The sequence below is a fragment of the Rhinopithecus bieti genome, unplaced genomic scaffold (assembly GCF_001698545.2).
Source record: "Rhinopithecus bieti isolate Rb0 unplaced genomic scaffold, ASM169854v2 scaffold_19969, whole genome shotgun sequence".
Classification (NCBI taxonomy): Eukaryota; Metazoa; Chordata; class Mammalia; order Primates; family Cercopithecidae; genus Rhinopithecus; species Rhinopithecus bieti.
This window is the reverse complement of record NW_016810434.1, coordinates 2,863,268-2,890,888: the sequence shown is the minus strand read 5'-3', so window position 1 is coordinate 2,890,888 and position 27,621 is coordinate 2,863,268. Positions and strand designations below refer to the sequence as shown.

General features: G+C 43.6%; 2 protein-coding genes across 4 annotated transcripts in view; one reads left to right on the top strand and one right to left on the bottom strand.

Annotated features, from left to right (window-relative positions):
* The window catches only part of TSN (translin), a 28,988-nt gene extending 12,724 nt beyond the window's left edge, over positions 1-16,264 (bottom strand). Inside the window, exons 1-6 of one of the 3 annotated variants that reach the window (XM_017891939.1) lie at positions 15,967-16,264; positions 14,479-14,572; positions 12,687-12,783; positions 9,964-10,079; positions 8,417-8,496; positions 3,905-6,634 (exon numbers count right to left, since the gene is read on the bottom strand). In XM_017891939.1, the coding sequence (XP_017747428.1) occupies positions 6,401-6,634; positions 8,417-8,496; positions 9,964-10,079; positions 12,687-12,783; positions 14,479-14,572; positions 15,967-16,032 (687 nt within the window). In that variant the 5' untranslated portion in view covers positions 16,033-16,264 and the 3' untranslated portion in view covers positions 3,905-6,400. Of the gene's footprint in view, positions 1-3,904; positions 6,635-8,416; positions 8,497-9,963; positions 10,080-12,686; positions 12,784-14,478; positions 14,573-15,966 lie in introns of those variants that run through there. The other 2 variants (XM_017891940.1, XM_017891941.1) reach the window with 2 other exon arrangements.
* The window catches only part of NIFK (nucleolar protein interacting with the FHA domain of MKI67), a 29,607-nt gene continuing 17,358 nt past the window's right edge, over positions 15,373-27,621 (top strand). The window contains exon 1 of the mRNA XM_017891938.1: positions 15,373-15,497. The gene's annotated coding sequence lies outside the window, so the exon portion shown is untranslated. The remainder of the gene's footprint in view (positions 15,498-27,621) is intronic.

Genomic DNA, 27,621 nt, shown 5'->3' with positions numbered 1-27,621 from the left:
AAAAAAAAAAAAAAAAAAAAAAAGAGTCTTTGTTGTATTGGTGCTGGGTCTAACAGTGTATCAAAGTAGAAGGGCCCAGTCCATCAACCGTGCTTCCAAAACAACCCCTTAAATGATTACAACAATCTTGCCATCTTCCCCCAGAAAGTAAAAGCAAACATCCTGCCCTTTGTACTTCCCAACTGTGAAAAATTATCCCGCTTCACTTCCACTGTCAGGGTGAGCAAAGGGTTCATTAAAGGAACTCTAACAGCAGGGACCAGAGGAAGCTGAAGGGGAATCTTTCCGACTTGTGAACTGGTCTTGCTGACAGGTCCAGCTGGTGGGTCCAGACAGCGAGGCCAGCATTCGATCATGAAAAAACACAGCTGCAACGGATGAACGCACAACTCTAGCCAGAGCAGATGGCTGTGGGTAAATGTTAATTAATATTAAATGACACCAGATGATCATGAATAACTGATGTAAGGGTCAGGCTAAATAGGTTACTGCCTTTGTCATTTTTTTTCTAACAAGTCCAACTGTCTTCTCTGGGGATTCTACATATTTTCATAGGTTTATTTTCCTTCAGCCAAAAACCTTACAGTCTTCGTAGTAAGTAAAGGATTTCTAGTGCAGTAGGAGAGAAAGCACAGTGCATCTATCACATAACAGCCCCAGCTCCTGCTTGGGCAGACCTGGACACAGGCCTCTGGCTCCTCCCATCTTCTTGATGTCTTCAATCACGTCCCTGGGCTCCCTCTTCATCACAATCACAGTTCCAAGATCCACTCTGTATCTAAACGACTCCCTCACCTCCAGCCTCAGGCACCCAAAATTCTAGTCCAAAAAGTACAGCCAGCCATGCAACGTCTAACACAGTAAACTCAACACGTGCAAAATTGAACTTCTCATCTTCCCCTCTTCCCCCAGAAACTAGCTCCACTGTTCCCATGGATATTCTTTGAAAGCTCAGGCAGCTTTTCACTTCTCTCAGCCCCTACTCTGTCTACCCCAACTCCATCAGTCAGCAAGCTTGGCCAATTCTCTCTGCAGTGCACTCCATCTGCCCTTACCCAGTCATGCCTATCACCAGCTACCCAATCTGACCCTTACCTCAAAGACAGCAAGAGCTTGCTCACAGGTGTCCCTGCCTTTGGTCTCTCCCCATTGGCAATATGATAGATGCAGGATTCAAAGCTAGGACTGTCTGACTCCAAAGCTGCTCCCTCCTCTCCTCAAAAAAAACCCTTCAGTCCTCCAATGCCCATCATTTGAAGTCCAAACTTCCTAACCCCCCAATCCAAGCTTTCCTAAATCTAACAATCCAACCTTGCCAGAGTTCCTCCTCCACTCACATGGGTGACCTCCCTAACCCCATTAAATGGATACGTTTCCACATTGGTGTCCATTATTTCGCCCAACCAAAATGACCTTCTCCTAGTTCCATGCTTGTCTAAATCTCACCTCTTTCGGCGGTGGCTCACGCCTGTAATCCCAGCACTTTGGGAGGCCAAGGCAGGTGGATCACCTGAGGTCAGGAGTTCGAGACCAGTCTGGGCAACATGGTGAAACTCCGTCTCTACTTAAAATACAAACCTTAGCTTGGTGTGGTGACACGCGCCTGTAGTCCCAGCTACTCAGGAGGCTGAGGCAAGAGAATTGCTTGGACCCAGGAGGCAGAGATTGCAGTGAGCCGAGATTGTGCCACTGCACTCCAGCCTGGGCAACAGAGCAAGACTCTGTCTCAAAAAGACAAAAAAAAAAAAAAAAAAAAAAAAAAAAAAAAAAAAACTCACCTCCTTCATGACCTAGTTCAAGCGACAGTTCCTAAACTATAGCAATTATTCACAAGTTATTTAGAAATGAACTACTGTGTCTATGACATCTTGTCTGTTATTGTCTTAAATTTAAACTCCTAGTAGGCAACCCTGATATATTGCTGGTGGGAACTTAAAATAGTGCAGCCACTTTGGAAACAGATTGGCAGTTTCTTAAAAAACTAAACATAAACTTACCATTTTTACCACCGATTCCTAGGTACCTATCCAAAAGAAACTCACGTTCACACACAGACTTGCATGCTAGTGTTCAGAGCAGCATTATTCATAATAGCCAAAAAAATGGAAACTTAAATATGTCACCATGTGATGAATGTATAGATAAAATGTGGAATAGCTCACTGGACTCACACCTGTAATCCCAGCCCTTCGGGAGGCCAAGGCAGGCGGACCACCTGAGGTCAGGAGTTCAAGACCAGCCTGGCCAACACGGCAAAACCAGCCTGGCCAAGATGGCGAAACCCTGTCTCTACTAAAAATACAAAACTTAGCTGGGCGTGGTGGCGCACACCTGTAATCCCAGCTATTCGGGAGGTTGACACAGGAGAATCGCTTGAACCCGGGAGGCAGAGGTTGCAGTGAGCCAAGATCGTGCCACTGCACTCCGGCCTGGGTGACAGAGCAAGACTCCATCTCAAAAAAAACAGGAGAGGGGTCCTGGGGCATCGTCTCTCCCTCCCAAGCCAATTGGTGTTTATGTGTATATGGAAATATTACTACTATATATTTAACAAATGGAACTAAACATCCCCCAAAACTTCAATATTTGTCTATCCATCCTCTCATCCTACAAGATAAGATTTCACTTCCTGACCCCCTTGTGGTTTAGCAGGGCCACATGTCTAGCTCTAAACAATGAATTGAGGGTGGGTGTGGTGGTTCACGCCTGTAATCCCAATACATTGGGAGGCCAAAGTGGGAGGATCACTTGAGCCCAGGAGTTTGAGACTAGCCTGGGCAACATAGTGAAACCCTGTCTCTAAAAAATTTTAAAAATTAGCCAGGCATGGTAGCACGCACCTGTAATTCCAGCTATTAATACTAGGGAGGCTGAAGTGGGAGGACTGCCTAAGCCCAGGAGGTGAAGGTTGCAAGTGAGCCCAGACTGCACTAATGCACTCCAGCCCTGGTAACAGAGTCAGACTATCTCCAAAAAAAATAAATAATTGTCAGAGGGACCAGATCATGTATTTGTGCAAGACACTCCACAACTCCTTCCCTCTCCCACTAAAACTAGCAATGGTTCAGTTGGTGGCTGCTCTGTCACCCTACATAAGGACAACGTGGAACAGATCCCCAGCTAAGCTGCAATGGAGAGGGAACGCGAGTGAGAAACAAACCTTGTTCTTTGCCTATGAGCTCTGGTGGTGTTCCCACAGGATAACCTAACCTAACCTGACAGATTAGTCATGGAGCTCCCAGGCTGTAGATTATTTTAAATCCCTCACCCAAAAACCTAAGATCCTTTATTCCCTGGCTTCTGAAACAAGCCACTCTTCCCATTCTGTTAGCCTCTCTGACCATTTCTGCACTTCCTCGTGGACTCCATTTCCTCTGCCTACCTTGTTAAGCCATGCTATTAACCAAGAATTTGTCCGCAGCTTGTGACTCTTCTCATTGTAAACGCTCTTCAGGGAGATCTTACCCACTTTTGATTTATGACACTGGCTGCTCCAGTGTCATAAACCCAACACATCCAAAAGCAAATGCATCAGCTGCCCAGCCCCCTTCGGACATGCGATCTTCCTACACTCCTCACCTCAGTGAATGGCACCAAACCTGGGCCAGAAACCTGGCAGCGATGCTAGATTCCTCCCCTTCCCGTCTCGTCTCGTCCCACTACCCGCACCCAGCCCACTCAACCAACCAGTCCTGGAAATTTTACCGCCTTTAAATGTTTGTTATTGCTGTTGTTGTTCAGGGGAAGGGACATTGTTTATTTTTGCTTGTTTGTTTGATGCTTATTACAGTAGATACTAAAAAAAAAAAAAAAAAAAAAAAAAATTAAAATTCAGGCTCAGGGAAAGTCTTATTTTGGTGTCAGCCCTGACTGTGATGCTCTATCTGAAAAGGAGGACAAACAGTTTAATCCAGACCAAGAAACAAGCAAACTTTAATTTCTGAGTACACAATTATGAAACTATGCCAGTAGCAACCTGCATGTTTGTCTCATCTCTTTAGCCACTTAAGGTCTCAAAACACTGCCAAAGCTTTCCTTCTCTATTAAACTCCCTTAAGCATTGCTCATATTATTATTCAAGTTTAAGACATGGCAAATATCCCCAAGTGTATATGGCTGGTTATCTTCTTATAAATGAATCCATAAGACAGTGTCTCCTAATCCATCTCTATTTTCTCTAACCTGCTTGATTTTCTACGATTGAAGAAAGTAATTCTGGTATATTAAAACCAGAGCTCAGGTTTCTCAACATCTTCAGTTAAATGACCTTTTAATTCCCCAATCAAGGTATAACACACAAATGTTATCTGCGCTTTACAGCATAGAACTCTGAGCGGCTGGTGTCTTTTGGTTAGTGTAACCATTACACAGCAGTATGTGCTTGTCACCCCGGTCTTCTTTAGCCTCAAAAAATATTCAGAATTTGTTATGCACATGGGAGATTTCTTACAGCAGCACACTCACTTACAAAAAGACCAAAAAAATTTTATTGCTTTACAACAAGCCAGCAACAAACACAACTGAGTAAGTATAAACATGACACTTCTAAATCCTCAAATGGAATTCCAAGACCAGAGTGTGCTTCTCCACTTAAACTGCATTTGTTAGAACTGAAATCCACAACTTCTGGCAAGTATTTCAATATTCTGAAGCAGAATCAATACTTAAAAGAGGTTAAAAAAAAAAAAAACCCTATTATCAAACTTACTGCCTTATGTGTGATGATCTAATTTAAAAGTCTTTCATGCTTGATCCTGGCAGTGCTACTAATGCACATTTTAAGTGACCATCATGGGCACTTTTAAGAACCTAACTTCACAAAAGAGCTGTCAAGAAAATTGTTCTAAAATCCCAATGCACAGTAACTCATGCCTCATTTCAACTGCTTTCCTCGTGATGAAAAAATGTAGTCAGCCTTTAACTTGGCCTGATAAAAGCTGTGAAGAGTATGCCAAATAGCCCCTCATACAAACAGGAAGCCCAAATTGTTGATCAGGTTGATCAGGCAAGAAAAGGTGACACTTTTAGATACTTTGTATTATTCTGGAAAGCACTTTCCTTTCAGTGAGTGCAAAGTAACTATGGATTAAGTCACCATTTTAATCATCTCAATTCGATAGCAAGAGTTTCCTGGCACACACTCTTAGTACTACCTGAAAATTGAAGACCACCAACAGTATTTACATGACTTGCCCCAAACTGTACATTTAAAACCTGACAGTCACTAACAACCTGAAATTTCTTACTCTAAAACATATTACCAAATCCCACTGATCTATTTTGTGTGTGCTTTCGTGTTTTTTGTTTTTATATAGAGATGGAGTCTCACTTCGTTGCCCAGGCTGGTCTCGAACTCCTGAGCTCAAGCAATCCCCCTGCCTCAGCCTCCCAGTGTGCTGGGATTACAGGTGTGAGCCACCACGCCCAGCCTGATTTATTTATAATTCACTATTTTATCTTTCTTCCAGACAAAGCAAAGCATTTTTCTCTAACAACATAATAGTCAGGATTTTGCTTATTAACTTATGTGGGTGGTTTTATACTCCCAGATCAAATGATCTAGCTGACTACCAGAAAAAAGGTTTCATAGTTTAGGAATATATCATATCACGTGTTAGTTCCAAATGTACGTGAAGACAATTTTTAATTGCCGCAATAGCAGAATATTAAGGCAACATGAGAAAGCAGAGGTGTTTTAAAACGCTAAGCCCTCTACTCCCTGCATGGTGGAGAACCAAATGATGTTACTAAATCCCTTAATACAAAAACTTTCCAAAATAATCTGTTGAGCTTGACTTCGCAGTTTAATCTTGTATATTTTGATGGCAGTGAGAGAGAACCTGGAGCTATAATTCCCTTGGCAAAAAAATTCAACATCTGATTTACTCACAATGCTTAAAATAAGGAAGGGAAAATATAAAATAAGTTTTCTTTGCTGGGCAACCATCTTTTTAATTATCTATTTTAATACTGTATCCAGGCTATGCCTGGGTTTGTGGGATGGCTAACTCCCGCATATAGAAAGGTATCAAGCAGTCACATCTGGAAGAACCACAAACGAGACAATGAATTCTCGATCAGCACATCAACAGGTCAAGGGTAAGCAAGAAAAGGACTTTACCAGACAACTAACCATTTACACTTTTGACGGAACTACTGAAATACACTGAATTACAGAGCAAATTCACTGAAACAACAAAGAAAATTCTGTCCATGTAAAGGCTATTATTTTTTTACCCCCAAAAAAGTGTTTCAATTCTGATACTCACACCACAACTGGTTAAGAAAATAAAGCGCAGTGTTTAGCAACTGGGCATCCTAACTACCGTAAGAGGCACTCTGTGCTCACCCCTTCCTGGCAACCGCTGAGGTCAGCAAGGCCAGGAGCAAGGAGAGCCTCCTATTTTTCAACACAAGCTGCTGCCGTCTCCTTATTGAAGCCCCGGATGGAGAGATCATAGACCACCTCCTCTACTTTCTTCACGTCATATTTCAATCCGTCGTAGCGCTTCCTCAGGGAGTCATTTTTCAGGTTGAGAAGGCGGAAACCGGAATCCAGCTCATTGATGAAGGTGGAGATGTGGAGGGGTCGGGAGTAGTCTCCAGCAGTCACGCTGTTGACAGACAGCCTTGACTGTACCAGGAAAGAGAAATCAGGGGCTTGTTACAACATGCTCCTCCTCAGCGCATCTTCCTCTGAATCACAGCCACAAGAACCGCAGGTCTAGACAGCTACGTTCATGTTCTATCTCAGGGCACATGCAAGTACAGACAAGACAGGAGCTTCTCCGAAAAGAATCCCACTGAAAATGAGACCATTTCTGCCAAGTAAAATTTAATATTACTAACATCTAAAATTTCTCTAATTTCTTAAACTGGCTATTGCATAATAAAGTGTTAGATTACATACACAAGCATCTTTACAGCTCATCTGATATCATAACGAAGAAATAAACCACAACGTAATCACAGCAGCTCCACTATCTCTTCCAACCTTGGCCAAATGATCACATTTCTAGAGCCCACCTACTAAGCTGCAACTCTCATCACCTAGAATCAAGCAAGGCAGACTTGGGATAAGAATCTAAAATTACATCAGTGTAACCCTGTCTTGAAGGAGAACTAAGATTGATTTCAAGACTCAACTCAAGGCTCCCCTTCTCAGTGTCAGTATACAACCACCCACTGCTCCATTTGACTGGCTTTTAAAAATATATTAAAATAAAAAAAAAGATTCCCCTTTCTGTAAAATCCTCTCCACTTTCCCAGGTTTACCTACACCACCCCTTTAGTGCATTCTCAACATATGGGTTCTTTTTGTCTCACATAAAGGTTTTCTTGTTGTTGCTGTTGTTGTTGTTTTTAATATAAATCAAGAAGGGGTCTTGCTTTGTTGCTTAGGCTGGTGTGGAACCCCTGACCTCAAGTGATCCTCCCACCTGGGCCTCCAAAACTGCCAGGATTACAAGTGTAAGCCACTGCACCTGGCCCCAAGATGTATGGTCCTAAAGACACCTTCCACTTAACAACTAATACTAACAAGATGCTTCATGTTTACTGGTCAAGTGTCTCGAAAAAGCCAGACAAGTGGTACAGCCTGCAAGTGGACCCCATTACCCATTCTCACCAGCTCCCTCAGGTTTTCAGTGCACACATACCCACTCCAATAGACTCCATTTCTGCCTCCCCTGCAGGCAAGGCACCAGAATGTTAACAGAAGTTGTGTGTACAACTTGAAAGAAATGTCCTCAAAGCGAGAGGGCATATCCTTTTTCCTATTTCCTCCTACTGCTGGCTAGAGTGAAGATGTGACTAGAGCAACAGTTCTGGAATATAAGAAAGAAGCTGAAGCTAGAAGAACCTAGGGCCAAAGATCAAGGAATCATCAGACCAGCCCTGGACTGCTTTCCTCTGGAACAAGGACAAGCAAACTTTTTCTTAACGAGCCAGATAGTAAATATTTTCACCTCTGCAGACTGGCACAGTCTCTATCACAACTACTCAATTTTGCTACTGACAGTTTTTTTTTTTCTTTAGACTTTTACAAGGCAATTTCCCTAGATAGTGATTAAAGGAATAAAGAATAAGAATAACTTATATGGTTATATAGACAAATGAGTCTCCAAAACAATTACATGAATTAACAGTTACCAGGATTAGATGTTTACTACCCTAAAACGAAGAGGTCTTATCATCTGTTAAAAATTCTTAACTCAGTAAGTATGCACTCATCATTTGATCTGGCTTTTCTCTGATGCCTAAGAACTGTAACACATACAGTGCCAGTCAGTGACTACCCGGTGACTGAGAGACGGCTTAGAAAAGAATTAAGACATTCTGAATTTTGGTACCCATTTTAAAAACTGACAGTAAAGCAGAAAGATCAAAAAAGCAACCAGCAAGTTACTGAGCTTACCAGTTCACTGGCAAGAATTAGAACTCCTGAGAGATAATCTTCTACATCCAGATGAAAACCTTTCTCCCGATCTGGCTCAACTAAAAAACACGTGAAAATAAAGTCATGCTGTGAATCCAAGTCAAGCCTCAGAATATAAAAATATACACATAATTTCTTCCAAAGTAAGTGAAGAAAGGATGAATCTTTTAAAACTGGCTTTTAATATATTCACACCCTTGGCAACTAGACCTCACTGTGGATTTTTTGAGTTCTTAAGCAAAATTCAATTCAGTCTTCCCTCAAAAAGTAATACTATCAAAAATGGTATCGAGTTGTGTCAGAGAATATACTTCTTGTTAGAAAGTGCATGATAAAGCATCTAAGAAAGGAGTTACGATATTTGCAACTATCAAATGGCTGACAAACACACACACAAAATGAGACTAAGCAGATGTAGCAAAATGTTAACAAGTGGTAAATCTAAGTGGCGCGTAAACAGGTATTCATTTTACTACTCTTTCCATTTTTATGTAGGCTTGAAAGTTTTAAAATTCAATTTTAAAACTAAAGCAAGTACAAATAAGTTTGCCATTGTTATTTTAGCTTTTGTTTTCCAAATATAGTCAGGCCTCTGCACTAACTGTGGATCAAAAACATTTGGGAAAAGGCCAGGTACAGTGGCTCACGCCTGTAATCCCAACACTTTGGGAGGCCAAGCAGGCGAATCACGAGGTCAGGAGTTCAAGACCAGCCTGGCCAACATGGTGAAACCCCATCTCTACTAAAAAAAACACAAAAAATGGGCCGGGCATGGTGGCTCACACCTGTAATCTCAGCACTTTGGGAGGCTGAGGTGGGTGGATCACCTGAGGTCAGGAGTTCAAGACCAGCCTGACCAACATGGAGAAACCCCGTCTCTACTAAAAATACAAAATTACCCGAGTGTGGTGGTACATGCCTGTAATTCCAGCTACTCAGGAGGCTAAGGTAGGAGAATTGCTTGAACCCAGGAGGTGGAGGTTGTGGTGAGCTGACATTGTGCCATTGCACTACAGCTGGGCAACAAAAGCAAAACTTCATTTTGGGGGGAAAAAAAAAATTAGCTGGGCATAGTGGCAGGCACCTGTAATCCCAGCTACTCAGGAGGCTGAGGCAGAATTGCTTGAACCTGGTAGGTGGAGGCTGCAGTGAGCTGAGATTATGCCACTGCACTCCAGCCTTGGCGACAGTGAGATTCTATCTCAAAAAATATATATATATATATATTTACATAGCACTTACACTGTATTAGATATGTTAAGAAATCTAGAGACGATTTAAAGTATGTGGGAGGATGTGTATAGGTTATATGCAAATACTACACCAGCTATATAGGGACTTGAAGATCCTCAGATTTGGGTATTGGGAGAGCTCTGGAACCACTCATCCTCAGATACCAAGCTACAACCACAAGTGGTTTCTAGCTAATTCTTATTTGTTTTAAGAAACAAAGTACAACCACCCTTTCCACCAAAAACTAAGCAACCATGCCTGATTCTGCAGATCCCACTAATTAAGACACTTACTGCCAAGAATTTCTGTAACCGCTTCTCGAGTCACTAGTGTTTCTGTTTCCAAATATACAACAAATGCTGCCAAGAAGACCAAGCGCTGCAACACAAACCTCCAGTGCTCATGAAATCTGCATGAAAATAAGCAAATTTAGCCTCCAAGGTTAGGGACCTTCAGAAAGATGGGTTTAATACAGTCATGTTCAAACGGTTTAGAAATGGGATCATTTTTCAAATAAAATCTTATGCAAACCCCCAACATGTAAAGAGAAATATGACATTTAGCATAAATTTTACAAGTTGAAATTTATAACAATTATTTAAGTTTAATCAGTGAGAAATATGGTCTAATTCTGATGAGTATGAAAATTTACACCCAGTGTGATGGCTCACACCTGTAATCCCAGCACTTTGAGAAGCAGAGGCAGGTCGATCACTGAAGTCAGGAGTTCAAGACCAGCCTGGCCAACATGGCAAAACCCCGTCTCTACTAAAAATACAAAAATCAGCCGTGCGTGGTGGCGTGTGCTCATAGTCCCAGCTACTCAGGAGGCTGAGGCAGGAGAATCGCTTGAATCTGGGAGGTGGAGTTTGCAGTGAGCAAGATCACACCACTGCACTCCAACCTAAGTGACAGAGACTCCATCTCAAAAAAAAAAAAGGAAAGAAAAGAAAAAAAGAAAACTGAAGGTTACAGATGACAAGAGCAATTGTGCTTTCTAAATTTCATCAGTAAGAACAATGATACTGCTCTGAAAAAAATAAAACTTTGCAACTGATGACTGAAGACAACTGCAGTTATATATCATCCTCAACATATTCCTACATTTTGATTTGAGTGCAGGATACCAAGAAAATTCTGATTCACAAAATTACCGTTTGCAATCACTAAACAAATGGACTTAAAACAGAATACTGAGCTAGAAGCCTGAAAAAAGAAAAGGAAATTTTACAACCTGTGGATATTTACGCAATGCCTCCTGATTTTCAAATGTGGCAATACATTCAAAAAAAGGTCTCGACACAATGCAGGTCACACAAACCCTTGCGAAGACCAAATCCAGCCAGAGGGCAGCCTGTGTGTGACCTCCAGAGAAAATGGTCTCTAAATACCCCACCCGTTCTACTGTCCTACCTCACTCTGTGCTTCAGGTATGACAACAGCGGTCCCTGACCTTTTCAGCACCAGGGACCAGTTTCGTCTAAGACAATTTTTCCACAGAAGCGGGGCAGATGGTTTCAGGATGAAACTGTTCCACTTCAGATCACGAGGCATTAGACTCTCATAAGGAGCACACAACCTAGATCTCTTGCATGCACAGTCCACAATAGGTTTCGCACTACTATGAGAATGGAATGCTGCCACCGGTCTGACAGGAGGTGGAGCTCAGGCAGTATTGCAAGTGATGTGGAGCAGCCTGTAAATACAGATGAAGCTTCACTCGCTCACCCACCGCTCACCTCCTTCTGTGCATTCCGGTTCCTAACAGGCCACAGACCAGTACCAGTCCACGGCCTGGGGGTTGGGAACCCCTGCCTTACAGCAAGGATCAGCAGATTTTTTCTGTAAAGGGCCAAGTAGTAAATATTTTAGGCTTTGTGGGCCACTTTCACTGTTATGTATTCTTATCTCGGCGTTTTCCTTTTTTTAAACAACTCTTGAAAAAACAAAAGCAGTTCTTAGCTCCCAGAGGCAAGAGCCACTAGTGGTTTATCAACCTCCGCCTTAAAAGAATATTCTCATGAGGTTATACTATCCACCCCTGAAAATATTCATCCTATTTACTGTTGATATATATGCCTTACAAGAACATCTTTTTCAGTAAGAAAATTAAAGTGAGTAGAAATTCTTGATTCAGATGCAGTTCTTCCCAGTTTAACACCTATGAAACCAGGAGACATTTCACAATCCATGTTTCACAATTTTTTTTTTTTTTTTTTGAGATGGCGTCTCACTCTGTCGTCCAGGCTGGAGTGCAATGGCGCGATCTCGGCTCACTGCAATCTCCACCTCCCAGGTTCAAGCGATTCTCCTGCCTGAGCCTCCGAAGTAGCTGGGACTACAGGCATGAGCCACCATACTGGGCTAATTTTTGTATTTTTAGTAGAGACGGGGTTCTGCCATGCTGGCCAGGCTGTCTCGAACTCCTGACCTCAGGTGATCTGCCCGCCTTGGCCTCCCAAAGTGATGGGATTAGAGGCGTGAGCCACCATGCCTGGCCCATGTTTCACATTTATGACTGGCACAATTTTCCTTCCCTACTGGTACATAAAATAATGGCGTATCTTAAAATCAACAGTGTTGACTTTAACAAGAAGACATGGCATAAAATATTAGTTAATTATGTTACTTGGCAGCGACACTCAAGCTTCAAAATAAAACTCAACTCCATATGTATACTGCCACCTAATCTCATTATTTCACTAACTATAGTTCACCCAATTTCACAAGAAACTTGAATACAGCAAAAAGATATTCTCACTTTTGACCCTCATACCACATTTTCTTTTAATTGCTTTTCACTGCAAAAGTAATACATGTTCCTTAAGATTCAGAAAGTAAAAGAAGAAAAAAATAAAATCACCAATTTTGTCATGACCATTATCAGTTTGGCTCTTTCTCTTTTGTTACTTCTACACAGAAGGATGCTTGCCTAGTTGTAAGCAATCATTAAGTACGTATAATTTTCTCCTTTTTTTACTTAACATTATAAAATAATGCTATTTTTCTTACAAACCTGTAATACTGTTCAGCAGGAAATTTGGTCTTCAAAGATGTTAGATGTGTTTTTACTGTACCAAAATGTTCTCGAGCTTTCAAACACCTCTTTGGAACTAATCACAAAAGATAACCAAATGTAATAATGAAAAACTTACCAAATTTCAAATACAGTTCTTGCTTAATAATCTAAGTAATCTATCTGGAAATTAATAAACTTTTTTTTTTAACCTCACAACTAATGTACATATCTCTGCTTTTCAACCTGGCTCTCAAAAAGTATCATCCCCAGTTTCCCCACTAATTAACTATACCAAAAAATAAACAACTTGCTAAAAGGGAATCTATTAGGAGACACATTGGTAATTGGTTAGGTTGTCATAAATAACGTCATCCTTAAGGAGCTGCACACCAGCTGCTATTCCTGTTCCCTCCTCAGAGGATGCGTAAAATTGGATTGCTTCGGCCGGGCGCGGTGGCTCAAGCCTGTAATCCCAGCACTTTGGGAGGCCGAGACGGGCGGATCACGAGGTCAGGAGATCGAGACCATCCTGGCTAACATGGTGAAACCCCGTCTCTACTAAAAAATACAAAAAACTAGCCGGGCGAGGTGGCGGGCGCCTGTAGTCCCAGCTACTCGGGAGGCTGAGGCAGGAGAACGGCGTGAACCCGGGAGGCGGAGCTTGCAGTGAGCTGAGATCCGGCCACTGCACTCCAGCCTGGGCCACAGAGCGAGACTCCGTCTCAAAAAAAAAAAAAAAAAAAAAAATGGATTGCTTCTTCCTCCCGTATTTGGCAGAAAAAAAGCCTTTACCAAGTATTCACAATCAGGATGACCAACTCCGTATCATTAAGACAAATGACTTGCCTCTACCACGTGTAAATACATTATTACATCATTGTTGTATCTGAAAACATGCTTCAGGTCGTTTAGCTGTGCTGGCTATGCCTTACGATGAAGGTTCCATGTCTAAACTTGACATATTTTACTTTCATTCAAGAGGCTGACTATAAACACATTAATTTGAGAACATTTTATACTGTTAATCTCATATTAAAAGGTACTCAATCACTGAAAGGCTGGATTCAAATACACACTGGTGCATACACACACACACATACACACACACAGAAGGGCCAAATGAAAGTCACTAGATAACATAAAAGACTTATAAACCCTTGGGCCGGGCGCGGTGGCTCACACCTGTAATCCCAGCACTTTGGGAGGCCGAGGCAGGCGGATCATCTGAGGTCAGGAGTGCAAGACCAGCCTGGCCAATAGAGTGAAATCCCGTCTCTACTAAAAATACAAAAAAAAAAAAAAGTAGCTGGGCGTGATGGCGGGCACCTGTAATACCAGCTACTTGGGAGGCTGAGGCAGGAGAATCACTTGAACCCGGGAGGCGGAGGCTGCAGTGAGCTGAGACGGCGCCACTGCACTCCAGCCTGGGCAACAAGAGCGAAACTCCGTCTCGCGAGAAAAAGTAAATACATAAATAATAATAAACCCTTTTCCCACTTACCCTGAGAATACTGTGCTAGCAGAAAGCTGCACTTCTTTTTTCTAAACAGGAAATGGGTTAAGCAATTGTAATTATCAGTAGAATGCCATCACAATAGAAAACATCTCTATTTAAACCATACTATCTGGCAGTGGAAGAAAAATCAACCAAAATTATCAAATCACCTACTTCTTCAATTTTTACTCACCGTAAAGCATGATAGCCATTTTTCATTATAAAATGTCTTCCGGATAGAAACTCACTCTCTAAATAAGAGACTGATAATTGGGTATAAAACAAAGAACTTACTGTCCTGAAACCCAGCACCCTGATGGACCCCTTGCAGTAGAGTTAAAATCTCTCGAGCTGTTTGTTCTAAACTCTGTACAACTTTTCGGATTTCCTAGAGAGAATTAAAAATAAAAATCAGATACTCAACAGAATTATTGTCATACACTCACACCAAACACATTAGTTTATGTGATCTATCATAACCAAGTTTGAATCCTGACTTTTTTCCACTTATTTCCTCTGTAAGACTTCAAAAGTCACTAAAAGCCTTAGATTCCTCAGGTACTCTTTAAAGGATGATAGCCACCCATTCACCCCAACGATTCAGTTGGGACATTATAATGGAGGATGTGTGTGAACGTAACTTGCAGAATGAAGAGTTAAATGCAATACAAGAGTTGGGTATTTACACTTCTTTTCTTTTTTGTTTTGTTTTGTTTTGAGACGGAGTCTCATTCTGTCACCTAGGCTGGAGTGCAACGGCGCGATCTCAGCTCACCACAATCTCCGCCTCCTGAGTTCAAGCAATTCTCGTGCTTCAGCCTCCCAAGTAGCTGGGATTACAGGCGTTCGCAACCATGCCCAGTTAATTTTCTTTTCTATTTTTAGTAGAGACAGGGTTTCGCCATGTTGGTCAGGCTGGTCTCAAACTCCTTACCTCAAGTGATCCACCCGCCTCGGCCTCCCAAAATGCTGGAATTACAGGCATGAGGCGCCGCTCTCCGCCTCTAATTCATTTTTTAAATATTCACTGAGCATACTTATGTGTGAGGCACTGTGTAAATACTGGGGAATCAAGCACACAATCCCTTCCCTCTGACGGTTTAACATACAATGGGGGAGAAGATTTTTTAAAAAATAATCAACATTACACCCATTAAAAAGAGTTAATGTGCTACTAGAAAACATAACAGGAAATCGATCGTTTAGACTGTGACGTCAATGACATAAATACGAGACAATCACGAAAAGAACGGGAAAGAAGCAAATTCCAGGAAAAGCGAACAGGCAGGAAGCTATCTGGCGCACTAGAAAAGGTAAAGTGAACATCATACACAAAGACAGAGAGCATAAATGAGATTGACGAGAGACCATGTGAGCCACAGCAGGGTCTGATTTTTTATCCTATGTGGGATAGGAAACCATAGCAGAGTTTTAAGCAGATCACATGTGCTTTTAAGACACCAACAAAAATACACGAAACGCTCATTCGCTTAAGACCAGGTGCTAATCGAGCCTTCGATATAAACGAGTGCTGAAAAGAAGGAAAACTGACACAAATGAGGCAGGTGATGCTTAGAAGCTGAGACCCGAACACGGGGAATCAGGACAGAGCGGCAAGATTTGGGGCGGGGGCGGGGAGTGTCCTAACCTAAAGCTAGAGGAGAAGCAACCCACCCTCGGAGGCGTCCCCACCGCCCGAGACTGAGCGACAGAGGAGGGTCGGGCGCAGTGGCCCACCTAGGCATGGAAAGGCAAAGGGAATGGGGAAGGGAGGGGGCTCGCCTCTCGGATGTCCTGCTCGGCAGCCAAAAAGCCCTGCAGCTCCACGAAGATCTCGCTCACAGACATGGCGCCGGCTGCACAACAATCAGCCAGTGTAGCAAGGGCGGCCAGGGAAGTGGACGCCGGAGGCAACCAGCGCAATCAATCGCAACGGCCGCCGCTATCGCCGCGTCCCCCCGGTCTTACGCCACGACCGTCGCTGGGGTCCTCCGAGGCCTGCGGCGCGCCGGAGGACGGGCTGTCCGCCGCGCTGCCTGAGGCGCCGTCCGCGAGGCGCGCGTCCAAAGAGCAGAGGAGGGTGGAGAGTGGGCGGGGCCTCAGTCTGAGGCCTTCAGACAGGCATCGACAGAAACAACCTGCGGGTGGGGCGTGTGGCGGCCTCGGAGCCACGTGTGCCTGAGGGAGGCGGCGGACTGCCTTGTGGTGTGCGGCGAGCGGGGTTGTTTAGGTTACATGTATGTATTTATTTTCCTAACTAGCTACAGCAGTTGGAGGGGAAATATTTCACAACGAAAGAGCTATGCACAAAAAAACAGGGTGCAGGAGAATGTAGACAGAGTGCCCAGCGCTTCGCTGAGAAAGTAGCGGGGCCAGGTCATTTAGCATTTTCCAAAAAAAGCTAAAAATAAAAGTACACGGTATGTAGACTGCTGCAGCGTACGGGAGATGGATTGCGAACGAAAATTTTCTGTGCCTAAATCTTTTAATTTTTAATGTCTTCCGTCTGTATGGCTTGTATTACCTATTTTTAAATTAAACGATTTTTTAAGCGTGGGCGGTGTGGATGTTTCTCTTTCCATCACCCTTGCCCTAATTCCCCTTCCATGCCCCTATAAAACTGTTTCCTCTTTGTTCTTGAAGAGTTCATTTGATACCAAATACTGTGTGCTGTGTTCTTGAACAGTTATTCCATACACAAATACAGTTGTGTTGCTGTTGCACTCTGCTAGATGAATTGAATGATTCTTATCTAAATTATTAACTTAATGCTTGCTTTGTGCCTGACGTTATTCCAAAACTCTTTTACATGAAGGATCATATGTTAAAAATTCTCATTATATGAGAAGAATTTCATGTCCATGAAAGAAGACAGTAAGACACTCAGCACCTACATTTTAAAAAAATTATCCCCCGGGGCGCGGGTGGGCGTACAACGTGTTATGGCTCACACGTGTAATCGCAGCACTTTGGGAGGCCGAGGCTGGCAGATCACGAGGTCAGGAGTTCGAGACCAGCCTGATCAATATGGTGAAACCCCGTCTCTACTAAAAATATAAAAATTAGCCTGGCGTGGTGATGTGCGCCTGTAATGCCAGCAACTCGGGAGGCTGAGGCAGGAGAATCGCTTGAACCCAGGAGGCAGAGGTTGCAGTTAGCCAAGATCACACCACTGCACTATAGCCTGGGCAACAGAGAGACTCCGTCTAAAAAAAACAACCCTTTCTTAGCTCCTGTTTGTTCTCCCAAAACCCATTTGTCTGTCTTAAAGAATCCTATTTGTTCTCATACAAACTTTCGTCACCTCTCCCTTTTACCTACTGAGTTAGGCACATAAGCCACTAACTGGTTTTTTTCTTTCTTTGTTTTTCGTGTGGTTTTTTTGTTTGTCATTGTTTTGTTTTGTTTTGTTTTTTGGTAGAGACGGTCTCACTCTGTTGCCTAGCCGGGTCTTGAACTCCAGGGCTCAAGCAATCCTCCCACCTCAGCCTTTCAAAATGCTGGGATTACAGGTATCAACCACTACACCCAGATATAAACCTCTAATGTTAACCATTTAGTAGGCTAGCTACTTATTTTGGTAGCTCCAGCATCCATGCAAATAATCCTTTTTTGAGAGTGTTCTATAGAAAGTTTAATTAGACCCTATTAGTTGATGGTATTGTTGAGTTCTTATATGGCCATGCTCATTTTCTGTTCTGTTAGTCTGTCTTTTGTCAGTTTAATTTGCAGGCCCTGGCTGGGCATGGTGGTTCACACCTGTAATCCCACCACTTTGAGAGGCTAAGGAGGAGGATCACTTGAGCCCAAGAGTTCGAGACCAGCCTGGGCAACATAGTGAGACTGCTATCTCTACGAAAATTTTTTGAAAATTGGCTGAACATGATAGCTCATGCCTGTGGTCCCAGCTACTTCAGAGGCTGAGGTGGGAGGATCACTGGAGCTCAGGAAGCCGCAGCTACAGTGAGCTATGATTCTGCCACTGCACTCAAGCCTGGGTGACAGAGTGAGACTCTGCCTCAAATAAATAGTTTTTTTGGAGGCCCCCATAAACTGAACAAAATATAATAAAGAGAAAGCTTTTCCTCCCCCAGTACTAGCTTCATAAAGAACTGGAAAGTGTTCCCTTCTGGTCTATTATCTCAAAGAGTTTATGCAGATTGGTGTTTGTTCTTTAGTTGGTAGAATTCTCTGCTGAAACCTTCTCCAGTGAAACCGTCTTTGGAGCTCTCTTTTGGGGAATTTTTATTGCAAATTCAATTTCCTAATAGTCATAGTGCTACTCAAAGTATCTTTTTCTTTAAGAGATGGGGTCTCGCTCTGTCAGCAGGTGATTCTTCTGCCTCAGCCTACCCAGTAACTGGGACTATAGGCACATGCCACCACACCTAGCTAGTTTTTGTTTTTTTGGTAGAGATGGGGTCTGGCTATGTTGCCCAAGCTACAAAGTATCTATTTAATATTGGGCTATGGTAATATTGAGCTATGGTAACTGTATTTTTTAAAGGAATTGGTTCATTTAGTCTAAGAAGTCAAATTTATTTGAATAGAGTTGTTTATAGTATTTCCTTATATTCGTTTGTTGTTTTCAGGCTCTCTAGTGCCACCCTGTATTTCATTCCTAATTGGAGAAATTTATTCATTTTCTCTTTGTTTCTCTTTGTTAATCTTGCTGGAGGTTTATCCACTTTATCGATCTCTTAAAATAACTAGTTCTCTGTTTAATTTTCTTTTCTTTTCTTTTCTTTTCTTTTTTAGAGATGGAGCCTCATTCTGTCGCTCAGGCGGGAGTGCAGTGACGTGATCTCAGTTCACTGCAACCTCCGCCTCCTGGGTTCAAATGATTCTTCTGCCTCAGCCTCCCGAGTAGCTAGGATTACAGGCGCACACCACTGTGCCCAACTGATTTTTGCATTTTTAGTAGAGATAGGGTTTCACCATGTTGCCTGGGCCCCCCTTGAACACCTGACCTCGGGTGACCCACCCACCTCAGCCTCCCAAACTGCTGGGATTACAGGTATAAGCCACCACACCCGGCCTCTATTCTGTTTCAACTTCATCAGTTTCTGCTCTTTATTATTTCTTCTTTCTGCTTGTTTTGGTTTTATTTTACTCTTCTAGGTTCTTGAGATGGAGCTTAGATTATTAAGATTTTCCCACTTTTCTAATGGATGCATTTTAGTGCTGTAACTTTCCCTCTGGGCACTGCTCTTTTTTGGTATGTTGTAGTTTCATTTCTATTTGGTTCAATGTATTTTTTTTTTTTGAGATGGAATCTTGCTCTAGATGGAATCAGGCTAGAGTGCAGGGGCCGCATCTCAGCTCACTGCAAGCTCCGCCTCCCGAGTTTAGGCCATTCTCCTGCCTCAGCCTCCCAAGTAGCTGGGACTACAGGCACCCGCCACCTCGCCCAGCTAGTTTTTTGTATTTTTTTAGTAGAGATGGGGTTTCACCGTGTTAGCCAGGATGGGCTCGATCTGCTGACCTCGTGATCTGCCCGTCTTGGCCTCCCAAAGTGCTGGGATTACAGGCTTGAGCCACTGCACCCAGCCAGTTCAATGTATTTTTTAAATTTCTCTTGTGACTTCCTCTCTAACGGATTATCTAGAAGTATATGGCTTAATTTTCAAGTGTTTGGAGATTTTTCTGTTATTGTGTTATTGATTTCTAGTTTGAGTCTATTATAGTCAGAGAACAAGCTATGATTCAATTCTCTTAAATGAGTTAAGATTTTGTTTAAATACTCCAGAATATGGTCTCTCTTAGCATATATTAGCATATATTCCACGAGCACTTGAAAGGCTCTGTTGTTGGGTGGAGCGTCAATTCGGCCCTTTTAGCTGATGGTGTTATTGAGTTCTTCTATGCCCTGCTGATTTGTCTAGTTGTTCTATTAATTTTTTAAGGAATTTTCTACAGAATCAGTCATTTCATCTGTGAACAAATAGTTTTATTTCTTCTGTCCCAGTCTATATACTTCCTATTTCCTTTTCCTGTCCTAATGCATTATATAGGACTTCCAGTAAGATATTGAATAGGAATGGAAAAAGGGGACATCCTTGCCTTCTTCCCAACTTTACAGCCAAAGTGTCCAGTTTCTCACCCTTAACTATGATGCTAGCTGTAGGGTGTTGTTGTTGTTGCTGTTGTTGTTGCTGTTTGTTAGTTTTTAGAGACAGGGTCTTACTTTATCACCCAGGCTGAAGTACAGTGGTGTGATCATAGCTCACTGCAACCTTGAACTCCTGAGCTCAATTGATCCTCCTGCCTCAGCTTCTAGAGTAGCTGGGACTACAGGTGGGCACCACCATGCTTTGATAATTTTTTAAAATTTTTTCGTAGATATGGGGTCTGGTCATGTTGCTCAGGCTAGTCTTGAACTCCTGGCCTCAAGGGATCCTCCTGCCTATGCCTCCCAAAGTGCTGGAATTATAGGCATGAGCCACTGTGCCTGGACTTTGTTTTGGTTTTGGTTTTTTAAGAGACAGGGTCTTGCTCTGTCACCCAGGCTAGAGTGCGATGACATGATCACAGCTCACTGCAGCCTTAACCTACTGGGCTCAAGCAATCTTCCCACCTCAGCCTCCCGAGAAGCTGGAACTATAGGTCTGTGTCATCCTGCCTAGCTAAACTTTTTTTTAGTTTTGGTAGAGATGGAGTCTAACTGTGTTACTCAGGCTGTTTCTGAACTCTTGGGCTCAAGCAGTTCTCCTGCCCTGGCCTCCCAAAGGGGTGGGATTACAAGCATGAGCCACTGCACCTGGCCTTATTCTATCAGTTGTTAATAGAGGGTCTCTAACTATAATTATAGTTCTATTTCTTTTTTTTTTTTTTTTTTTTTTTTGAGATGGAGTAGCCATCTAAGCCTGTAGCCAGGCTAGAGTGCAATGGCACAATATCTACTCACTGCAACCTCCGCCTCCTGGGTTCAAGCAATTCTCCTACCTCAGCCTCCCAAGTAGCTGGGACTACAGGCGCACCACCACGCCCAGCTAATTTTTGTTTTAGTAGAGATGGGGTTTCACCATGTTGGCCATAATGGTCTCGATCTCTTGACCTTGTGATCTGCCTGCCTCAGCCACCCGCCTCAGCCTCCTAAAGTGCTGGGATTCAGGCCTGAGCCACAGCACCAGGCCATTGAATTATTTCCCCTCTCAGTTCTGTCAGTTTTTGTTTCACAAATTTGCAACTCTGTTGCTTGCTATATACACATTTAGGGTTACTATGTCTTCTTAGTGGGTAGACTTTTTAAGATTATATAATGTTCCTCTCTGTCACTCCTCATTTTTTTCTACTGAAGTCTATTTTATCTGATATTTTTATAGCCACTCTTGCTTTCCTTTTATTTGCATTATGTATGTTTTATCATTTTTTAAATTTCAACCTGCCTATATCATTGCCTATATCTTTTTATTTGAGGTGAATTTCTTCCAGATAGGATATAGTTGGGTCTTTTTTGTAAAATTCACTCACCAATCTCTGTCTTTTAATTGGTATATTTAAACAATTTATATTTGATTTTTTTTTTTATTTTTTTTTTTTTTTTTTTTTTTTTTTTGAGACGGAGTCTCGCTCTGTCGCCCGGGCTGGAGTGCAGTGGCCAGATCTCAGCTCACTGCAAGCTCCGCCTCCCGGGTTTACGCCATTCTCCTGCCTCAGCCTCCGGAGTAGCTGGGACTACAGGCGCCCGCCACCTCACCCGGCTAGTTTTTTGTATTTTTTAGTAGAGACGGGGTTTCACCGTGTTAGCCAGGATGGTCTCGATCTCCTGACCTTGTGATCCGCCCGCCTCGGCCTCCCAAAGTGCTGGGATTACAGGCTTGAGCCACCGCGCCCGGCCTGTCTACACTGTTTTTGAAAAGATCTCTTTGCATAGCTCTGTGGTTACTCTAAATGTTGCGTGTGTGTGTGTGTGTGTGTGTGTGTGTATACAAATAGATAAAATTTATCACTGTCTACTGGTATTATTTTATTAGCTCAAGTGAAATATAGAAACTTTATTTCACTATGTCCCTTTACTCTCCCCCATTAATAATACAATAGTTGAATGTTTCCTCTATATACAGTTATAACCGCATCAGACAATATTATAATTTTTGCTTCAACAATCATAGTTTAGAAAACTCAAGAGAAGGAAAGTCTATCGAAGTTACCTGCATTTTTGCTTACTGTGTTCTTTCTTCCTTCCTGATGTTCTAAGGTTTCCTTCTCTTATTTTTTCTTTCCCATTTAGAGAATTTTTTTGCCATTCTTTCAGGGTAGGTCTACTGCAACAAATTCTAATAGCTTTCCTTTATCTGCGAATGTCTTGATTTCTCCTTCATTGCTAAAGTATATTTTCCCTGTGTATAGGATTCTGGGCTGACAGTTCTTCACATTCACCCTTTGAAAAAATTGTCACTTTTCTCTAAACTTCAGGGTTTTTTTTTTTTTTTGAGACGGAGTCTCGCTCTGTCGCCCAGGCTGGAGTGCAGTGGCCGGATCTCAGCTCACTGCAAGCTCCGCCTCCCGGGTTTACGCCATTCTCCTGCCTCAGCCTCCCAAGTAGCTGGGACTACAAGCGCCCGCCACCTCGCCCGGCTAGTTTTTTGTATTTTTTAGTAGAGACGGGGTTTCACCGTGTTAGCCAGGATGGTCTTGATCTCCTGACCTCGTGATCCGCCCGTCTCGGCGTCCCAAAGTGCTGGGATTACAGGCTTGAGCCACCGTGCCTGGCCTAACTTCAGGGTTTTTAATGAGAAATCTTCTGTCAGTTATTTTTCCCTTACGGGTAAAGTCTTTTTTTTCCTCTGGCTGCTTTTGAGATTTTTTTTTCTTTAGTTTTCAGAAATTTAATTATATTGTGTCTTCACATGGACTTCTTTGAGTTTATTCTCAAAGAATAAACTTTTGGGGTTTGCTTGCTCACCTTCTTAAATCTGTAGGTTTAATGTGTCTTGCTAAATTTTGGGAGTCTTTGAACATTTTTTCTTTTTTATTTTATTATTTTCTTGGCGGGGGGATGGAATCTCACTCTATCGCCCAGGCTAAATGTAGTGGCACAATCACAGCTCACTTCAACCTCGGCCTCACAGGCTCAAGTGATCCTCCTACCTCAGCCTCCCAAGTAGCTGAGACCACAGGTATACACCACCACGCTTGGCTAATTTTTGTATTTCTTGTAGAGGCGGGGTTTTACATGTTGCTCAGGCTGGTCTTGAACCTCTGGGCTCAAGTGATCCACCTCCCTCAGCCTCCCAAAGTGCTTGGACTACAGGCATGAGCCAAGGTGCCCAGCCTAAACATTTTTTCTTTGAGTGTGTTTTCAACCTTTCCTTCTCTCTCTTCTCCTTCAGAAACTGATGACAATCATATTACATCTTTTGTTATAATCTCAGAGGTCCTTGGGGCTGTGTTTGTTTTTTACCCTATTTTCTCTCTGTTGTTCAGATTTATAATTTTTATTTTTCTGTCTTCCAGTTTGTTGATTCTTTCTTCTGTATTCTACATTCTGCCCAAATACTGAGTTTTATTTTGTTCACTACATTTTCAATTCCAAAATTTCCATTTGATTTTTCATAGCTTCTATTTTATTGCCAAGACTTCCTGTTTCTTTGTTGAGACTTACTATTTCTTTCATTCATCTCAAGTATGTTCAAAATTGCTCGTGGAGGAATTCTTATCATGGTTGCTTTAAAATCTTTATAAGATAATTCTAACATCTCTGTCTTCTTGGTATTGGCATCTGTCTTGGTCCACTCAGACTGCTGTAACAGAATACCAAAAACTGGGTGGCTTATAATAATGGAAATTTATTTGTCACAGTTCTGGAGGCTGGGAAGTCCAAGATCCAGGGGCTAGCAAATTCAGTGTCTGCTAAGGACACACTTTCTGATTCATAAATGAGACCAACCAGTTGGCAGGTTGAAAGCCCCAGCTTCTCTCCTGGCTTTCCCGACAGCACCATGGGAGGGGTGTTTGGGTGCATCAACAAGCCTCATGAGGGTGGAAGTCTAGGCACCCCATTGGGACTTTGATGGCATATGTGAGGTAGAGAGCAGCACTGTTTTTTCTGTGTGTTTGGCTACAGTAGAGCCATTATTGTCTAAAAGTTTTCTGTTTGGCCAGAGGTGACAAAAGAAAAAAAAAAAATGAACAGTTTTCTGTCTTGCTAACCTGCTCCTTTCTTGGTCTTTTGGCTAAGGAGAACAAGCCTGTGGAGACCATGTGTGGAACCTCACACAGGGCAGAGCATGGCAGAAATGATGGTCAATCCCAGCAAAAGAGGAAGGAAATTTCCCTCACCACTTCAGATCACATGGCCCTGAATTCTCTGCAGACTGGTATTTATGGAGGTCACACTGTTGAGGTGACACAGACAAGGGTTTCTCCCCACTTCTTCCTACAGAGCTGTCCCTTTCAGGCCCATCCCTAGAATCCTTTTGCTGGACTGAATGTGTCCCCCCAAAATTCCTATGTTGAATCCCTGATCCCCATTCTGATGGTGGGAAGAGATGGGCCTGTGGGAGGTGATGAGGTCATGAGGTGGAGCACCATGATGGGATTAGGGACCTTATAAGAAGAGACCCCAGGGAGCTTGTTTCTCTCTTGGCCATGTGAGGACACAACTGAAGACACTTTGTACAAACCAGGAAGTGGGTCCTCAATAGACACCAACCTCCCAACACCCTGATCATGGACTTCCAGCCTCCAGAACTGTGAGAAGTAAACGTCTGTTGTTTATAAGCCACCTGGTCTATGATATTTTTGTTATAGCAACCCTAATATACTAAGAAATCCTGTGACCAAGAAAGGGACAGCTGGGCCGGAAATCGGAGTGGCTGATCAGGTAACCGCACAGGGACCAGGCAGAGTGGTGGGGAGGGAGAGGAACACAGGAGGGGGAAGGGAGGCAGGGCTGAGCAGTTGGGGGAAGCTTAGCCCCATCCCAGAGAGCCCCCTCTCTCCTGGTCACTCATGTGCCCTGTCTCACCCTGCTGCCTGCCCAGCCCTGCCACCAGCCCTCCTCAGTTTCCGTGCTTGGCCCCCAATAGGTGCTCCAGGCCACAGGTGATAAGGGCGGGGTGGCATGGGGGGTGGAGGAGGCCTAGGTGATTCTTGCAGGAAGAGAAGCAGGTGACACACACTGAGGACTCAATAGTCCGCTCGGGGCTGTATGGAAATACCCAGAGGCATTTTAATTGTTACAATGAGTAGGGAATGAGGATACAAAAGTAGTGTGCACAGGATGATCCAGCTCAGTGAAGAACTGTCCCATCCAAGGTGTCAGTAGCCCCCCATCTACATGCAAAATCAGAAGAAAGAATTAAAAAAAAAAACATCAAAAGGAAGAAAGGGAAGGAGGAAGGAAGGAAGAAAGGGAGGGAAGGAGGAGGGGGGGCTGGCATCAGTCTGTAAGCATCCTGGAGCTCCTCCAGGACCTGCCCTAACAGACAACAAGCATCCGACATACCAAGCCAGGCCCAGGACCGGCGCTGTCCTCAGACCACGCAGGCTGTGCAGCAACTGTATTTTTCCCTGTGGCTGCCAGGATAACTTAACACAAACAGAAAGGCTTAAAACAACAGAAACATATTCTCTCACAATTGTGGAGACTAGAAATCCTAATTCAAGGTGTTGGCAGAGCCATTTTCTCAGAAGGCTCTAGGGACGAATCCTCCTCACTCTTCCTAGTTGCTGGTGGTTGCCGGGAATCCTTGGCCTGCCTTAGCTGGTGGCAGCATCAATCCAATTTCTGCTTTGGTCATCACACGGCATTCTGCATATGTGTACGCCCAAAATGCTCTCTTCTCGTAGGACACTAGTCACAGTTTACGGCTAACCCAAACCCAACAGGACCTCATCTTTGTTTCGTTTTGTTTTGAGACAGAGTCTTGCTTTGTCACCAGGCTGGAGTGCAATGACATGATCTCGACTCACTGCAACCTCCACCTCCAGGGTTCAAGCGATTCTCCCACCTCAGCCTCCCGAGTAGCTGGGATTACAGGCTCGTGCCACCACACTTGGCTAATTTTTGTATTTTTAGTAGAGACAGGGTTTCACCATGTTGGCCAGGCTGGTCTCGAACTCCTGACCTCGAGTGATCTGCCTGCCTCAGCCTCCTGAAGTGCTGGGATTACACGCGTGAGCCACCGTGCCCAGCCATGACCTCATCTTAATGTGATTCCATCCTCAAAGACTCTCCAAGTACAGTCCATTCACACGTACCCATGTACCAGCGATTAGGACTTGAACAAATCTTTTGGAGGGTGACAGAATACATTCTGTCCCAGAATTCTGACTCAGTAATCAATGCCACAAATCTCTATTCCTGTTTCTAAGTGTGGTCTATGGAGTACTGGCCTATTCTGGAAGCTTGATAGGAACACAGAACCTGGGCCACCTCAGACCTACTGAATTAGCACCTGCCTGGTCCCAAGGGCCCCAGGCAATCCACATGCTTATTCAAGTTTGAGAAGCCTTGGGTCACTACCCACCTCGGGGGACGTAAGGCAAGGCCAGGAACTCATAGAGGTGGAGTTGGCTGGGAAAACCTGAGAAAGGATTTCTCTAGAGATTTGTTTGCTGTCATTCCTTCCCGTATCCTCCTCTCCCCTTAGTAGCTATGAGACATGTCAAGATGTCACCTTCAGGAAGGAGGACAGTGTTCACACAAACACAGACACACACACACACGAGGACACAGATGGCACCTTCAGGGAACCAGTGAATTTGGTCTACGTCCTCTGGAATTTGGGGGATACAGGGACTTGTACCTGGTTTATACACCAACATCCATGAGGCCAGCCAGGAGGCCTGCTTGGCAGCAATGCAGAGTGCAATCCCATGGCAGTGACAGACAAAAGACGTGGCCCTTCTTTTTTTTTTTTTTTTGAGACGGAGTCTCGCTCTGTCCCCAAGGCGGGAGTGCAGTGGCCGGATCTCAGCTCACTGCAAGCTCCGCCTCCCGGGTTTACGCCATTCTCCTGCCTCAGCCTCCCGAGTAGCTGGGACTACAGGCGCCGCCACCTCGCCCGGCTAATTTTTTGTATTTTTTAGTAGAGACGGGGTTTCACCATGTTAGCCAGGATGGTCTCGATCTCCTGACCTCGTGATCCACCCGTCTCGGCCCACCCAAAGTGCTGAGATTACAGGCTTGAGCCACTGCGCCCGGCCGACGTGGCCCTTCTTAAAGGATCAGGATGATAAAAGTCCAGTTGGAAAGGCCCTTCCAGGAGGAGCCTCTGGACGCAGAGCTGACCTTGGCCGGCAAGCAGAAGCTCTAGCAGGCAGACAGAGTCATGAGCGGCCGGCTAAGGGACATCTCAAAAGTGTGCTGGGAGAGAAGGTGCCAGCACCCTGGCATTTGCCGCCTCTGAAGCTCCCTGGCCACGTGGCACCCGCCAGCAAGGAGCCCCTTTCTGCTTTCTCCTTTTTTTTTTTTTTTTTTTTTTTTTT